We start from the raw sequence: 18,832 nt of genomic DNA, 5'->3' as shown, positions 1-18,832 counted from the left end.
GTTTGAAACCCGACTATCTCTTCTATAAGGGAGGGTTCCCGTGAAAATGGAACACAAATTTCGCACAGCTCAAGAACCAATCAAGAAAATACAACCAAATTTGGTATGTGAATGTTTTTAGAGGTAACAAATATGTCCATAATGGTTTGACGCCCCTCCCTCTTCTGGAAGTACATGTTTCTTCACAAATTTCTGCACATCTCGCGAACTAATCAACTAAATGGAACCATATTGGCAGGTGAATGTTTTCAGTGGTAACAAATATGTTCCATAATCGACCTCAGACAACATTTTGGATTGTAAGATGGCAACTTCCTGTTTCTGGGAAACAGCCGAAAATGGCCGATTTCCACCCAGTATAACAATATCCGGATCAAGAATAATACACAGGAGCTAAAATCGACCACAGATAGCATTTTAAATTCTAAGATGGCGACTTCCGGTTTCTGAAAACAGCAGAAAATGACCAAATACCACCCAATATGAGTTTTTCTTTAACCAGTATGCCGTTCAAAATCCAGAAATTGTCTCCAAATGCCATTATGAAATCCGAAATGGCGACTTCCGGTGTCGGAAAAACAGCGGCAAATGACCAAATACCACCCAATATGGGTATTTCCGGAACCGTAATTATGCACTGGAGCCACAAATCGACTTCAGACAACATTTTGAATTGTAAGATGGCAACTTCCAGTTTCTGGAAAACAGCCTGAAATGGACGATTCCCATTAAATATTAGTATTTCTGGAACCAGAAAGATGCACAGAAGCTAAAAATTGATCACAGACACAATCTTGAATTTTAAGATGGTGACTTCCGGTGTCTGGCAAACAGCCGGTAATGACCAAATACCATTCAATATGAATGTTTTCGGAACCAGAATTACGCCCATATGACAGAAATTGATTTCACAAGCAATTTTAAAGTCCAAAATGACGACTTTCGGCTTCTGAAAAACAGTCCAAAGTGACCAAATATCACCCAATATGAGTTTTTCTTTAACCAGTATCCTAAATACCAATTTGAAATCCAAAATGGCGACTTCCGGTTTGTGAAAAACAGCCTAAAATAAACAAATACTATCCAATATGAGTAACTCTGGAACCAGAATGATGCAAGGAGCTAACAATTGACCTCAGGCACCATTTTGAATTGCTAAATGGCAACTTATAGGCAACAGTCGGAAATGACCGAATAATACTCAATACGGATATTTCCGTAAACGTGATGATGCATAGAAACCAAACATTGACCCTGGATACTATTTTGAATTTGAAGACGACCACTTTAGTTTCTGGAAAACAACCAAAAATACTTCCCAATATGGGTGTTTCCGCTGTCAGATTGATGCCAGAAAGTCTGCTGATAATGACAGAATACCATCCAATATGAATATATTCAGAATTAAGGCGATGTACAGAAGCCAGAAGACGAGGATGTTGTCATTTCGATAAAACCAAACATTTCAAACGATTTGTTATTTGACTTTGATCATATCCTATGGCCGATTCGTCGTGCATTTGTAGACTTCAAACAAACCGCAAGGAATCAATGAACTTGGAACGTTCAAATAGTACGACACCACATTTAAATTATGTTGAGGCCACATATATCGATCAAAGCAGGTATAGTTTTAAATAGTCTTTGAATTTCTCTTCTTTCCATAACTTTTGAACCACAGATCAAATTGTTATGAAGTTTGTTATTTGTAAGTTTGAGAGATGACTCGTTCGTATGACACTAGTTATGTTCAAATAAGTCATGTAATCTTTGAGATAATAGACTTTCGTTGTTTTATTAACAATTTAATACATAACGGTTGCTTAAGTTCGATTATAGTCAAATGAAATGGCAACGTGTAGGGCAGCCAAACTTTGAAACCACGTGTTCAATCATAATTCATCAGTTAACCCTTAACTAGCCCACTCATCTGATAATAATAATCAAATCGGTTGTGTAGTTTCTGAGATAATGAAGTTTCGTGATTTTCACAAGTTGGCACATTACAAATGAAGTTACAGTTCGATTACAGTAAAATTCAATAAGGTCTTCTGAGGCAGCTAGACCATTCATTTGACACTAATTTTGTGGAAATCGGGTCGGCCATCTCTGAGAAAAGTGAGTAAGTCCAAGTAGTCTTCGGAATATGTTCCGTTGCATAGCTGGATTTCACATTTTTAAACATAACAGGCAAAGTAATAGTCCGATTGCGAAACAAATCAATAGGGTCTTATGGGGCAATTAAGCCTTCCATTTGACACTGATTTTATGAAAATCGGTACAGCCATCTCTGAGAAACATGAGTGAGATTAAATAGTCTTCAGAACACGTTTCTTTTCATAAGTTTTAAACCACAAGTTCAATCTTTATGAAATTCAAAACTTAAGGGTTTCCTAGGTTTCTAGGTTCCCGTTCTTTTGAGGCCAATTTAGTTCAAATCGGTTGCGTAGTTTCTGAGATATTGATGTTTCATGATTTTCACATTTTTAAACATAACCTCTAAACTAAAAATCCGATTACAATAAAATTCAATAGGGTCTTATGGGGCAACAAGACCTTTCATTTGCAATTAATTTCATGAAAATCTCTGAGAAAAGTGAGTGAGAATAAAAATCTGCACATACACATACAAAAAATGCTCAGCTCGTCGAGCTGAGGCTAGTGATATATGCCTTTCGGCCCTTTGGAGCACTTTTATACTTTCGGTTTTGCAAGTGATTGCTATATCTTTCTAGGAGAAAGGCAAAAATAAATTGTGATCATTTGTTGCACTAATGAAATTCCGAGGTTTTAAGAAACATTTTTTGTTACTGCGATGAAATTGTAAAGAAACAAGCAAAACTAAAGTTGCATCGCTGCTTCAAAAATCTTCACACCAACAACGTAATTCGCGAGGTTGGATTTGTTGTTGAAATGTGGAAACGGCATTTGAAAACCTAACCTTCACTGAATAGATCTAGTGGGTGGAGCATATAGGTTGCCAACGTGATGCTTGCGAGATACAAAAAACAAACACACAAAAATACTTCTAAAAGTTGCTGTCATGTTCTGAAGCCATGTAACAGCAACTTTTGCTCGATCGTTCGCCTTATATTTGTTTTTGAGATGAGGTTATTTACTGCGTTGTAACTTTTGGGTGCTTGGACTAGAAGTCGTCCAAAAAGTGTGGGTCTCTAAAACGAAATGTGATTAATTGCTTTGAATTTCAATATCACGCTGAGGTACTGATGAATGGAAAAAGCAAAATTGAAACTGGTAATGACCATTAGCATGATAAGGGAAGCAATATTTAAAACTGAGACATGAACTTGCAAGTGTTTCTACAGCAAATGACGTAAATAGTACAAACGAGAAAAGTGAATAGAAATTGATAACTGGAATTGAATCCTCAAATTTATAGAAATAATCAAAGATAAATCGCTATACAGACAATCTCTTTCCATCCTGACCATTTGCCGTGTTACAATTTTACCACAACGCCATGAAGTTTCTATTGCACCCTAGTTGCTGTTACGATGCATTTTCGTAGCTGAAATTTTACCATGCAGCATTTACCATGTTGTTATTAAATTCCATGCATTAGTTCATACACATTGCAGTTTCATTCTTGAAACTTGTGTTGAAACAACGGAAATGTTACAGTTGGCTCCACCTCCTGCGCTTTTTTGCCATTGTAGATGAAACAGAGATGTAACTGCAACTTGTTGCTGTGATGCACAAAGTTCATTTAGTTTTTAGTTTTTAAATAGTTTATTTGACACGGCACGATTCAATTTATGTTTAACTGAGCCAAGTACATTTTTTTTTAAATTCTAAATTAGCAGGGAAAAGAGGGAGGCATTTTTTTATTCTCGCGGCCGACTACGAGCTAGTGGGGATTTAAGGTGAGAGGAGGGGTGTTACAATTTTGTTTTTAACTATTTTATATTACAGAATGTATTCATTTGTACGTGGCTAACCAGTGATGTTCTATTTGAGCAGTTTTGGTCTGAGGTGTCTGCGTAAACATAGAGATGCCGAGTCTTCGTTTTAGTGTCTCCAGCCGGGTGTATCATTCTCTTTCAGTTTGTGACAGAAATTGTATTCTAGCAAATAGATAAAAGAAATCAAATTTTAATGCCAGCATTTTTTATAAACCCGTATAGCTGTGTCATGAACTGGAGATCACCGCTTCCCAGAATGTCTCTAACGGGTACGTTCGGTTGTTTTCCTCGGGCCCGAAGGGAATCTATAAGCTCGGACCTAACACCACAGTATTCGGTACACGACCAAACAACATGCTCGATGTCATGGTAGCCATCGCCACAAACGCAGTGATTACTGTCTACAAGCCCTATACGAAAGAGAAGCGTGTTTAACGTATAGTGATTGGACATAAGTCTGGACATCACGCGAATGAAGTCCCGACCTACATCCAACCCCTTGAACCATGCTTTCGTCCATACCTTAGGAAAAATGGAATGTAGCCACCGTCCCAGTTCATCTGAGTTCCATGATGATTGCCAACTGTTGAGTGTTCCTGACGCAAATGCTATAAAATTCATCATAAGCAATTGGTCTTACATAAATATCGCCATCAATAGCACCCACCTTAGCTAAAGCGTCAGCCTTTTCATTGCCCGGAATGGAACAATGAGAAGGGACCCACGCTAAGCTAACGCGGTAATTTTTATCTGTTAAAGCACTTAAAAACCGCCGTATTTTTCCCAGGAAATACGGGGTGTGCTTCACAGTCTTCATCGATCGCAGAGCCTCAATGGCGCTGAGACTGTCTGTGAAGATGAAGTATACTTCATCTATAGTGGTCTATGGGCAGGGTTTCGATGATCCCAAGAGAGTACTGAATGGCAGCAAGTTCTGCGACGTACACGGAAGCAGGAGCATCGAGTTTGTAGGAGGCGGTAAAATTTTCGTGGAAAACACCGAAGCCAGTGGACTCATCTAGATTAGATCCGTCAGTGTAAAACCTTTTATCATAACTAACATGTTTAAACTTATTGGAAAAAATCTTAGGGATCTCTTGGGGTCGCAATTGATCCGGGATACCAGAAATGTCTTGTTTCATGGTGGTGTCGAAGAATATAGCATTATTAGAAGTATCTAAAAGTGCGACATTGGAGGAAACGTATGAAGAAGGATTAATATCTTGAGCCATATAGTCAAAATATAAAGTCATAAATCTGGATTGAGATTGAAGGTCGACCAACCTCTCGAAATTTTCAATTACTAATGGGTTCATAACTGTGCATCGAATTAGCAACCGGTAAGAGAGATTCCAAAAACGATGTTTCAACGGAAGAATACCCGTTAGCACTTCAAGACTCATCGTATGGGTCGACTGCATGCAACCTAAGGCAATACGCAAACAACGATATTGTATTCGTTCCAGTTTGATCAAATGTGTGTTTGCTGCGGAGCGGAAGCAGAAACACCCGTACTCAATTACAGACAATATCGTTGTTTGGTAAAGCCTTAGAAGGTCTCCTGGGTGGACTCCCCACCAGGTTCCGGTAATCGTACGAAGAAAATTAATCCTCTGTTGGCATTTTCGTGTCAGATACCTAATATGGCAAGCCCGGGTGCATTTAGAGTCGAACCAGCCCCCGAGATATTTAGCGACTAAAACCTGAGTGATTGTTTTACCCGTTAGTAGGAGCTGCAGCTGAGCTGGGTTATGCTTCCTAGAAAAAACGACCAGCTCAGTTTTCTCCGGAGAGAATTCTATACCCAGCTTAAAAGCCCATTCAGACAAATTGTCTAAGGTATCTTGCAATGGTCCTTGAAGATCGTTAGCCTCGCTTCCAGTAATGGATACAACGCTATCGTCTGCAGGTTGCCGTAGCGTGCATGAATTTGCAAGACATTTATCGATGTCATTGACGTAAAAATTACATAAGAGAGGGCTTAAACATAAGCCCTGGGGAAGACCCATGTAACTAATTCGGGAAGTTGTCGAATCACCATGTGAGAAATACATATGCTTTTCTGACAACAAATTGAGCAAGAAATTATTCAAATTTGGTGAAAGTCCCTGCGAATGAAGTTTCTCGGTTAAAACTTCAACAGAGACAGAGTCAAAAGCCCCCTTAATGTCCAAGAATGCAGAAGCCATTTGCTCTTTTCGAGCAAAGGCGAGTTGAATTTCGGTAGAAAGCAACGCTAGGCAATCGTTCGTTCCATTGCCCCGGCGAAAGCCAAACTGAGTATCTGAAAGTAAACCATTTGTCTAACCGTAAGAGGATCATTTTCTCCATTAATTTCCGGAGGCAAGAGAGCATAGCAATCGGCCTATAAGAATTGTGATCAGAGGCGGGTTTTCCGGGTTTTTGAATAGCAATGACTTTTACCTCCCTCCAGTCGTGCGGAACAATGTTTAGCTCAAGGAACTTGTTGAACAAGTCTTCAACAAGTTGAATTTAATTCTATCCAACCCTGGAGCTTTATTGTTGCACAAGAGGAGAGCCATTAATATTCCAACATCGAAAATGGAGCCTCTTCCGTAGCTACTAAAAACGCGTCGCGGAAGGTCTTCTGTTCGGGGACAGAGTCCGGACAGACCTTTTTGGCGAAATCGAGTATCCAACGATCTGAATACTCCTCGGACTCATTGGAAACGTTACGATTCCGCATGCGCCTGGTGGTATTCCAAAGAGTGCTCATCGCTGTTTCCCTCGACAACGCGTTCACAAACCGCCGCCAGTATCCGCGTTTTTTTGCTTTTATCAAGCTCTTCATTTGTCTATCCAGTACATCGTACTTTCGGAGCAAATCGATAGTGCCTTGTTCTCGGAAGGCCAAATACACCGAGGACCTCCGCGCGTACAGGTCTGAGCACTCTTTGTCCCACCACTTGGAGGGAGGGCGCCGTCTAATCGTTACCCCGGGTATCGGTTTCGTCTGAGCTTGAGTCGCGGCGTCTATGATCAAGCCAGAAAGGAACGCGTATTCTTCCTCCGGAGGAAGTTCCACGTGGAACTCGATTCTTTGCGATATTATGTTCTCATAAGACTTCCAATCAATGTTACGTGTGAGGTCATACGCAATATTGATTGGATCCGTTGGAGTTGACCCATTAGCAATTGAGATAACGATTGGTAGGTGATCACTACCGTGGAGATCATTGATTACTTTCCACTGGCAATCTAACGCTAGTGATGTCGAGCAAAGGGATAGGTCAAGCACGCTTTCGCGTGCTGAAGGATTAGGTACACGTGTCGCTTCCCCAGTATTCAAAAGTGTCATATTGAAGTCGTCGATTAAGTTACAGATTAGAGAAGATCGGTTGTCGTCGTACAGCGACCCCCATAGCGAACAGTGAGAATTAAAATCTCCCAATATCAAAAGAGGCGCGGGAAGCAACTCTGCTATATCAGTGAGATGCCTCTGTTCAATCCGCGCGGATGGAGGGATATATAACGAAACAAGGCGTTCATATTCGTTTGAATGGCAACGACTTCAATATTCGAGATCGAGGGGAGGTCGATTCGGAAGAAGGAATAGCACTTTTTAATCCCTAAAAGAACCATTCCACCGTGTGAGTCTCGATCTCGACGAATAATGTTAAAATCGTGGAAATTGAGTTGATCGTTTGAATTGAGAAAGGTTTCTCAGAGCGCAAATGCGTCACAATTGTATGTATTTATAAAATGAGAAAATAGATCAATTTGGGGATGATACTTCTGCAATTCCACTGTAATACAGTGATAAAATTCCTAACCTCTTTCGCCGTATTAGTCATCGAAAGATATGATACACTGTTCGTTCGCTAACTGGGCTGAGGGCCTAGCCCAGTTAACGAATGTCGCTCGCTAACTGGGCTGACATTTCAAATGTCGTCAAATATCGAGGGAGATTTCGATGTAATGGCGCTAGGCAAAACTCTCAGTGAAAATTGTAAAATGTTTTAAACAAATACACTAAAAATCCTGATTAATGAACAGATAATGAGAAAATATAAATTGTTAGCCTTGCGTGTGCTTTATTTGCACTAACCGTTGCCTGGAAACATGTTGTTTTCATAAAACATTTATTTGACCTAGAAACAAATAGATGAATATCTAATGGATCGCATGTGTAACGACAACCAGAATCCATTGAACTGAAAAAATCAATCTCAATTTACTATTCATGTGCCCCTATCTCGTTTTGACAGCAACATGCCAAACGCTGCTTTTTGACGTTCATCTGCTTTTTAACTGGGCTATAGTCCAGTTAGCGAACGCCCAGTTAAAAAGCAGCCCAGTTAAACAGCACCCAGTTAGCGAACATTTACTGTAGCTAAAATGAGGGGCCAAGTTGCTGCTAGTTGCTTCAAAAAGGTTTTCACTGTAGGAAGAAGGGCAAGAAGAATATTTTGTAGGAGATCTGGTATGTTGAATGTTTCAAATATCCAGTCCACAATATCAGAAAATTTTATGAACCCTGTTTCTTTTTTATCTTCTGATCAAGAAATGGGTGCACGAGGGGTTTTTGGTGCCCCAGGAAGCGGTGGGTACTCCTGGTTTGATTTAAAATTAAAACCGGGAGGTACTTGCTTCGGTTTTTCTTCACCGCTTCCTTTTTGTGTTGGCTTATTGGTCATTCCGCTAGGGGTTATCTTGCGACCTTTGCGAGAAAGATTAGGAGAGTTGATCATTCTCGTCTTCCTAGATCCTTCTGGCATGGCATAAGAACACCCTTCGACGGGATCGTCAGATGTACCCTCATCGGTTGGCAAATAGGATAAGATGTTCCCTGTCGAGGGTGGCTCAGCACTCTTCAGCATTTCTGCGAAAGAGCGCTTTGATCGTTCCTTGAGGGAACGCTTTTTTTTCCTCGCGCTGTTTTTTTTCCTCGCGCTGTTTGTGCGTGGGACACGCCGAAAGGTCATGCCGAGTTCCCTCGCAGTGAAGACACTTTTCAGTATTCTCACTGCAAGCGGTCTCAGCATGATTGCCTCCGCACTTGCTGCAGCGTGCCTTGTTGCAGCAGTAGGTGGCTGTATGAAATAACTGCTTGCAGTTTTGGCAATGCATGACCCGCGGTACGAACAGGCGTACAGGCAGACGAACCCTGTCCAAAGAGATGTAGTTCGGCAGTGCGGATCCGGCGAATGTTACACGGAAGGAATCCGACGGAAAGAATTTCTTCTTCCCTTCTTCGATGGATATTGAATGCAATTGCTTGACATCCAGTATCTTTACATCTTGAATCAGGAGGCTCTTGAAGCAGCCAACCCCGTGACGCAAAATGTCATCGTCCGTGAGGCTTCCTTCGGTAACCACACCGTCGATCTCCACGTCCTTGGCAGGGATGTACACGCGGTACTCTCTCGTGAAGAGCTCGTAGCTAGCAATTGCGTTTGCTTGCTTCAAGCTACTCACAACAACTCGCAGTTTGTTCGGTCTAACCTTTGTAATTTCGATTACGTCCGAAAACTGTTTTGTCAGGTCCTTGCCGATTTGAATAATTTTTAGAGGCTTCTTTATGGGCCTGAAGTAAACTACGAACGGACCTTTCGAAGCATCTTTGTAAGCTTTCACCCGTGTTGCCGGTACCCTTGGTACAGGGCTAGGTAGCGGGGAAGGTAGAGGGGAATTGATGGGGGAGATCTCAATCTCTTCCCCATTTGTTTCCACATCCAGGAATAGTTGCACCTGCATGTCGTCCATTTTGCGGGAGCGTTACGCTCTACCGCACACAAACGATAAATATTCGAATGTGGGGGGGGGGTCAAGTAGTTGCTATTAAATTTTAAAAACATTTTTTCAAACTACAATGGATCAAAATAAAAAAAAGGCAGTTATACTAATACTAATACTAATAACAATAGTAATAATAATAATAATAATAATAATAATAATAATAATAATAATAATAATAATAATAATCATAATAATAATAATAATAATAATAATAATAATAATAATAATAATAATAATAATAATAATAATAATAATAATAATAATAATAATAATAATAATAATAATAATAATAATAATAATAATAATTATAATAATAACAATAATAATAAAAATATTAATAATAATGATAAAAATTCTAAAGTGAATACTTCACCGAACGTCTAAGTCACGACCTCCCGGCTGATAGTAGGATTAATCGAGCGTCTCCGCGGACAAACAATGACGATCCAGCTTCGTGTTGTGACCAGTGCTGATAAAAGTCATTTTCCCCTACAAAATTCTTCGAAAATTACATCCAATTCAATTTTCACTTCCAATGATCGCAGCACTCTTTCAGATACACCAGGTTTTCGTCCTAGTAACGTGCTGTTATACTCAGATGAAATAGATCGCGTGCATCGTTCACGGTTACGGAATAAATTTTGACGACAAATCCAACCGAATAATCCTCACTTCAAAGCGAAAAAGAAAAACAAACAGTCCACTTAACCAAAATGAACCTCACCGAAACACTTTTTCACTGACACTGACCGATGCCTTGACAATCTTCGTCAACTGATAAACTGATTTTGTCGTCTTGCTTCTATCACATGAAATATAATGAGGTGTTTTGACAGTTCACTTCCATGCAAAAAGCGGGAAGGGAAAACTCTGAAAGGATTGTAAAAAATAACGTTTATGGATGCTATTTTTCACTTTCACTCAAGAGTGTCAACAAATATCAACCCTGGTTGTGACACAGTGGCCGTACCCTACACACGACCTTGTAGATGCCACTTATAGTTGACTTCCACTCGCTCGATCGTATGGTGGTCCGTGCTGCTAGCGGGGTAACAGCGGTGCGGGAGAATTATTCTTGCATATATTTCAGCTGCGTATCAGATCACTGGCGGGGTAGCCTGCTCCTACCAGTGTGCAGAAGATGTTTCTGCCGATAAACTGCAGGCTATTGTTATCGCGCAGCACAAGAACTAATCGACAAAAAAAAACACCCGTACGATAACTCGTGTATTGTTATTTTGCGAACTCAAACGGAGATGAACAATTTGCGTCTAATCGAGACGAAAGCAAAACAACGAATGCCGCACAAAGTTCATAATCGAAACAATTTTTGCTGTTGGGAAAGCATCACATACATTACCTACTTTATAACTTAAAATTTTTACGAGTATGAGACTTTTTTCGTGAAGATTTATGCAAACAAGTTGTGAACAGAAAAGAGTGTACTCAACGTTTTGCCTTTCTCCTAGAAAGGTATAGCAATCACTGGAAAAACCCAAGGTATAAAAGTGCTCCAAAGTGTCGAATCTCGTATATCAATCGACTTAGTTTGACGAGCTAAGCATTTTCTGTCTGGGTGTGTGTGTGTGCGTATGTGTGTGTGTGTGTAACGCTCTCCCAATCTCACTCGATTTTCTCAGAGATGGCTGGACCGATCTTCATGAAATTAATTGCAAATGAGAGGTCTTGTTGCCCCATAAGACTTTATTGAATTTTATTGCAATCGGATTTTTAGTTTAGAGGTTATGTTCAAAAATGAGAAAATCACGAAACATCATTATCTCAGAAACTACTCAACCGATTTTAACAAAATTGGTTTTAAATGAACGAGCTACTTAAAAAACCCGTAACTTTCGAGTTTCATGAAGATTGAACGTGCGGTTCAGAAGTTATTTAAAGAAACGTGTTCTGGAGAGTGTTTAATCTCACTCATGTTTCTCAGAGATGGTTGAACCGATTTTCATAAAATCAGTGTCAAATGGAAGGCCTAGTTGCCCCATAATCGGCCCCAATCGGACTATTACTTTGCCTGTTATGTTTAAAAATGTGAAATCCAGCTATGAAAAGGAACATATTTCGAAGACTACTCAAACTCACTCACTTTTCTCAAAGATGGCTGAACCAATTTCCACGAAATTAGTGTCAAATGAAAGGTCTAGTTGCCTCGTAACACCCTATTGAATTTCAATGTAATCGGACTTCGTCTGTAAAGTACCAGAATGTGAAAATCACGAAACTTCATTATCTCAGAAAGTACACAACCGATTTGATCAATATTGGTATCAAATGAACGGGCTAGTTTAAGGTTAATTGATGAATTTTATAGTGATTAAACACGTGGTTCAAAAATTGTAAAAAGAAACATGTTCCGGTGACTTTTCAAATTCACTCGTTTTCCCAAAAATGGCTGGACTAAATTCAACAATCTTAGTGTCAAATGAAAAGTTTGACTTTCTTATAGGTTCCCATTTTATTTGACTATAATCGTATTTTTATTCCAACCGTTATGTATTAAATTATAAAAACTACGAAAGTTTATTATCTCAAAGATCACACGACTTATTTGAATATATTTAGTGTCATTTGAACGGGTTGTCTCTCAAACTCACAAGTAAGGAATTTCATAGCAATTTGATATGTGGTTCAAAAGTTATGAAAAGAAACGAAATTTAAAGACTATTTAAAACTGTATCTGCTTTGATCAAAACATATGGCCTCAACAAAATTTAAATGTGGTATTGTGCTATTCGTATGTTCCCGGTATTGCTCGTGATTGGAGTGTACGAAATTCAAAGTCATTTCTTTTATTTCGCTATTTCTTCAGCACGAATATTTTACTCCCAATTAATAATTTATTTAACTTTTTGCCTTTCTCCTAGAGAGGTATAGCAATCACTTGCAAAACCGAAGATATAAAGTGCTCCAAAGGGCCGAATGGCATATATCTCTCGACTCAGTTCGACGATCTGAGCATTTTCTGTATGTGTGTGTGTGTGTGTGTGTGTGTGTGTATGTATGTATGTGCAGATTTTTATTTTCACTCACTTTCCTCAGAGATGGCTGGACCGATTTAAATGAAATCATATGCAAATGAAAGTTCTAGTTGCCCCATAAGACCCTATTGAATGTCATTGTAATTGGATTTTTATTTTAGAGGTTATGTTTAAAAATGTAAAAATCACGAAACATCAATATCTCAGAAACCACACAACTGATTTCAATAAAATTGATATCAAATGAACGGGCTATCTTAAAAAACCTTAACTTTTGAATTTTATATAGATTGAACATGTGGTACAAAAGTTATGAAAAGAAACGTCTTCTGAAGACTGTTTAATCTCACTCGCCGATTTCCACAAAATCAGTGTCATATGAAAGGTCTAGTTACCCCATAAGAACCTATCGATTTTTTTGCAATCGGACTATTACTTTGCCTGGTATGTATTAAATTGTTAATAAAACAATGAAGTTCTATTATCTCAAAGATTACACGACTTATTTGAACATAACTAGTGTCATACGAACGAGTCATCTCTCAAACTTACAAATAACAAACTTCATAACAATTTGATATGTGGCTCAAAAGTTATGGAAAGAAAAGAAATTCAAAGGCTATTTAAAACTATACCTGCTTTGATCAATATATGTGGCCTCAAGATAATTTAAATGTGGTATCGTACCATTTGAATGTTCATGGTATCGCTCGTGATTGCATTGTTCGAAATTTAGAGTCATTTCTTTTATTTCGCTATTTCCTGAGCATTTACATTACGTCAAATTACGTCAAATATTTTATACTTCAATTACAACATCATTATTTTAGAACCCAAAAAGTGAATACACATTTATTGGATTGAAGCATTCATGTAAATCTATTTTTACAAGTAATAAGTTTGAATGAGAAAGGCTGGGTCTGACCGCTAGGTGGATTAATTTAGGTTTTTTTATACATTACATTTTTTTTACATTCTAGAATTTACTATAATTTTAGAAAATTCAATCATCATCAGTCAGCAATAACCAATCCGGCCAAATAAAGTACCTCAATTGTCATACAACGAGAGTCGAAGCTCTAAAGCAAAAAAACAATCGCAGAACCAAAGCTAAATTCAAGATTAAACGATAAACACGATCGTTACGATTGTAATCAGTATCCAGTTTCCGTTCAGAACACAACAAAAAACAACATCATAAAACAGTTTTCGGGAACACGAAGGTATCGGCGCTATAGAACTCTCAAACGATTTCTGGTCCTACAGTTAAAAAAACACGCAAAATAACGTGGATGCCGAGAACTGTCATATAATACTTTTCAGTTTTAATTAAATCTCGCTCGACAACTTTCCCCACACGCAGTATCGTAGCCAAATTGATTTGCCATCTTGCCCTTTCAAACCAGAAGCTGGCTGGATTGAGATCGGTTTTCAGAACACATATAGAACAAAAGAAACGGGATAGATTTATGATAGCAAAACATCCCAGCTCTATTCCCGAACGAACTTCGAACAGTTTTGTAATTCTCATTTACCTATCAGTGGGGTGAATGCACTCAAATGATCCGAATCAGTTCACAAATACATTTACAAAGGGAAACGTGTTTGGCGGGTTAATGAATCGAAATTTTAACTATTTTGAAGAATTCATCGCGCTAAAGCCGAAAAACAAAACAGGTAGAGACACTTCACAAATGTCATCGGCGAGCAAATTTACAGCAGCGAAGCCACTTGCGCATTGATTTGAAGCAATAGTTCGAACCAATGAAATTGATAGCCAGAGATGTTATCAACCCAGTTGAAAACTGGAAAAACCGACTTGCGGTAATTGGTTTCACTCTTTTTCTATAAGTGTTTTCTAAGCGCTATAATCGCACAGTGATGAGCTATGGAGGGACAGAACGAGAGTAAAACCGACTATTCCGGTTTTCTGCTGGACTTCTTGAACTCGAAAAAAAATGCTCAAACCAATGAATAACTGAAAGCATTTGCTGTTTGATGTGTTCATCATTATTGCAATAAAAAAATATTTTGCGTTTTTCGACCGATTTTATAACCTTTGTTTAGAATAACAGAGGTAATATTGAACACAAAATATTAAAATTACTCAAAACGATATTAGATCGATCTTCCTTCGAATTAAAGCTTGTACCAGTTGTACTGCCTTCAATCGCATATCAGTCCCATCTGAGAAAATCATCAAGTTGAGAAAACAGCGCTTGAAGATATTTTTCTTGTTTTGGATATTTCTCTTGTTTGGGGTGGGTTATTCTAATTTTTTCGTCATGATGTAATGAAATAGACCTCAATCATAACTTCTTCATTGAAGAATTGCCTTTGTCGTGAAAATTACAATGAAAAATAAGGAAGAGACTAATTTGCGATTATTTTGGCCATCGAGTAGCAAAATAATCGCATACCAGTCTCATTTTCAACCAGTACTACTCCATATTTTTCTTAAGTATTTCGGCAGACGTTTATGGCCGCAGACAACGTCTAAATATTTTGCATGGAGAATGGCGGAAACATCTACCCATTACTTACCCCGACTTTAAGGTCGTCGTTGAAACAGCAAAATATAAGGCTGAAGTCTTGGATATGTTACTGAATATTTTCCTTTCTTATGTCTTCAGTGTTTCGCAATACTTGCTGAATAAAATTATTCCGCATTAGCCCGTACATTTAGCATATTGGAAAAGTGATATTGAGAAAGGGAAGTTTCCAATTTCATTACAACAGTGACTCGACGGAAGACGACGGCGATGAAAAGTGGTGCAAGCTGTTTTAGCCAAGCAACCTAAAACTTCTGAGTTCTGACGATTTCAACTTGAATAATTATTTGAAGTGAGCAGATCATCCACAGAAAATTAACCCCTTGCAGAAAGCAGCATTGCTCAAGGCTATTATCCCTCTGATTGACGAAGCCAATAACCTTTCGGGGACGAACTTTCAAAAAAAGTTGCAAGTTCAGTGTCTACTTAAAATTATCTTTTGTGTGGAATTTATTTGAAATAACCTTGCAATTTTTAATTATTTGATAATTTTTTAACAGTAAAAAGCTTGAATTATTTTCAAGATAGGACAATTTGACCTCACATTTTTTTCTGACTATTTTAAAATAAAACATACTATAAACCCTATGATTAGCTAAGCACTGATTGTTGTTTGAACTTGAAGAAACTTAAAATAGAAGAGTTTAAATTTTCAAAAAAACATGATTTTCTATAAAGTTGCTTAAAACTAACGGTGCTACAATACTGTAGAACAATTTTATTTCTATTAACAAACATAAGAAAGTTAGGTTTTCGATTTCATCGAAAATTTTAGTCAGTTCAATTTTTGACAACATGAAAATAAGCGTTTTTCATATGTAATAACTTTGTACAAGAAAGTTTTCAAGCTCTGGATCCAAATTTCTCCCTAAACTCGATCCTGGACCACTGCATAGTAATATGTATGTCTTTAGCATGTGGTGCTACTATCGCTACGCACATTCTCATTATATACGTACGATCCTAAAAGAATGGTATAATTTGAAAAAGGGTGGAGACATTTACAACATAGCCTTACAACAAACATCACGGAGAGGAGTAATATTATGTCAGCACGCAGACTGACAATGACGCATTTATACGATAACTGAATGAATGTTGATTGCATTATATGGACTTTTTCAAGGCTTTCACATGTACATATTTGGAAGATGAAGGAAATGATATCAAAATGGAAACTATAATTAAAATCCGCCACAGATGCGCAATAACTAGTGTGATGATTATCATAACTCGATAATACTTCAAGACCTGGGTGTTCAAAATCCATTCAGTGGTAATAACATAACATGCATTAGAATAGGGCGTTTTCGTCACACTTTTCGCAGCATGCCACCCTACTAAAGTAAGACGTAGTGTAACGTCAAAAAGTAATATTAATGTTGGTACGAATGTAACTTTTTACGTGATTTTTTCGTTGAATGTTTCGAATAGTGCTTCGTGACGATTTGCATACTTGTGACTAAAATCGATAGAATTGCATGCATTTCAAAAATGATTAGAATTGAACTTGCCGGATTATGTAATTCCGTGAAAATGATGTAGTTAACGATAACGAACTTTTCCCTAGCCACCATCAGCCATTAACGTTATTAGGGTCTAGCGATTACCGCATAGTGATTGGCAATTCTTTTTTAATTGTAATCATCAATTTAACAATCGTAATTGTCATAACATTGTCGGTCGAATAAAATGTCAAATATCTTATGAGCCACATAAAAACGTTTGCTTCGTACAACGAACTAAAATGTATCCAAATGCTTCACAATGCCACCACTCTCCCCTATGGACATTTATCGAATTCATTAATCATCAAAACATGAAGAGCACTCCATGTAAACCAGGGAAAACACAACGCAAAATAAGCAAACGAAGCATTGAATTCGCGAATAAGGAGTCATATAAAAGGCGCTAATTGTGTGTTTTCAAAGGTGCACTTCTTCCGATTGGAATCGGAATATGTTTTCGCCTCTGCTCTCGGTGATCATGTTTCACCAGGCTGCGGACTTTCAACAGCCCGTCACTGATTGGCCATGGGATGTCATTTTCAGGGCACCGACATATGGCTGGAATTCGGTAGTTTTTTTTTTTCAAGCATCTGTTTTCTCTGTTAGTAAGTTCTTTCAGACGATTACCGGTGACGTAAAATTAGTTCTTAAATAAGTTGAAAACTTTTTTTCGAAAGCCAAACGAATTTAAGGTGCCCCAATTTGAATAACATTTACTGACATGTGTCACAAACGAACTTTGATTGAAGTATTTAGCATATTTGACATGTGTCACGAAGGAAGCTCGACTCAAGAGATTTTTCGTAAAAAAAAACTGCATGTGAAGTTTTTAAACAAGATCCTACTGATAAAAGGTACTCACCACATCACCCATCACATCAGCCAGCAATATGATCTTCAATTTAGAGAGCCTGGTGCGATAGACATTTTTCGCAGGAATCGATGCCGGTGGATCAACTGCCTGACCGTTGGAAATCGATTGTGCGGCTACCAATCGACTTGCATCCTGCAACGATCTCTGCCTTGACAGTCCGGTACCATTACCAGATGCCCGCACCGCTGAGCCAACAGGGCGACGAAGTACCAAGCGCGTACTAGCACCGTTTTCCCCAGCGTTCTGCCCTCTGACCACGGTAGCCACTGTGTCACCATTGAAAGGCTCCCGCGTTACAGCATTCGAATAGTTCAGAACGGCTTCGGATACCCGAACGACGGATAACGAAACGCTTAAAATCACTAATAATCGCATTATCACTGGTGGAATTTGCATCTCATTTGAATTCTTGATGGGGGGAGTGATTTCTGTTTTTTTTTTCTCTCTCGTTTCACTGCTACTGTCGTTCGGTCGCTTGTCTAGCTTGTTGATTTTAAACTTTATTATCACACTGATTGCACTACAAGAGACCCTGCTCTACTAGGTTCTCTACTGTACGCGGTGCACGTTTGGGTCACCGACAGCATAGAGCACCAACGACGATGTCGGTCTAGTATCTACAGCAAAACCGGTAGCGACGACTAAAAGAATGAACGGGTTGGAAATTTAAATTTGCAGTCAATTTTTGTTGCTAAGTTTTTGCTTTCTTTTGGATTTCCATTACCGGTGGTACTGTGCTCGACTGTTGTACTCCGAAATCAGGGACATTTAATTTTCAATCGCACAAAAATTCTGTACAGTATACTTGCTCTGTTATTTTTTTTTTGAGTATACCAAATTGATTTATTATTTTCTTTGTTTAATTCTGAAATATATTGCTCTACAGCTTGGTACTTCAAGTTATATAACAAATCTGAGGTTGATCTGGATAGCAAACATGTATTTCCGTTCATATATGCCACAGTAAGGAAGAAACTAAATATGTGTAGTTAGAAAAAAATTAGGTATTGTCTGAAGTTGACACTGTGAATCGACAATTTTTTTTGCTCAGAAAAGTTTTACCATCATATTTCCAATTCGTACATTTCACGATTTTTGTAACTACCTATATTTACTGATTAAAAAACAGCAACTAGTCCCCAAAAAAAGGTAATCAATTTAGTCACGATGTCGTCAATTTTCCGCATTGTAAAACGGGTTGTGGATGTTGGTGATCAAACTG

The 18,832-nt window shown here is 38.3% G+C and overlaps 1 protein-coding gene across 6 annotated transcripts in view; it reads right to left on the bottom strand.

The window, feature by feature from the left end:
* LOC129724692 (uncharacterized) overlaps window positions 1–18,832 on the bottom strand; it is a 135,433-nt gene that overhangs the window by 106,220 nt on the left and 10,381 nt on the right. For 3 of the 6 annotated variants that reach the window (XM_055679798.1, XM_055679797.1, XM_055679799.1), the window contains exon 2: window positions 17,599–18,251. In XM_055679798.1, the coding sequence (XP_055535773.1) occupies window positions 17,599–18,006 (408 nt within the window). In that variant the 5' untranslated portion in view covers window positions 18,007–18,251. The remainder of the gene's footprint in view (window positions 1–17,598; window positions 18,252–18,832) is intronic. The other 3 variants (XM_055679800.1, XM_055679803.1, XM_055679801.1) reach the window with 2 other exon arrangements.

Source organism: Wyeomyia smithii, chromosome 2 (genome assembly GCF_029784165.1).
Source record: "Wyeomyia smithii strain HCP4-BCI-WySm-NY-G18 chromosome 2, ASM2978416v1, whole genome shotgun sequence".
NCBI classification, from domain to species: domain Eukaryota; kingdom Metazoa; phylum Arthropoda; class Insecta; order Diptera; family Culicidae; genus Wyeomyia; species Wyeomyia smithii.
The sequence above is the reverse complement of the archived record's forward strand: the minus strand, read 5'-3'. Positions and strand labels throughout refer to the sequence as shown.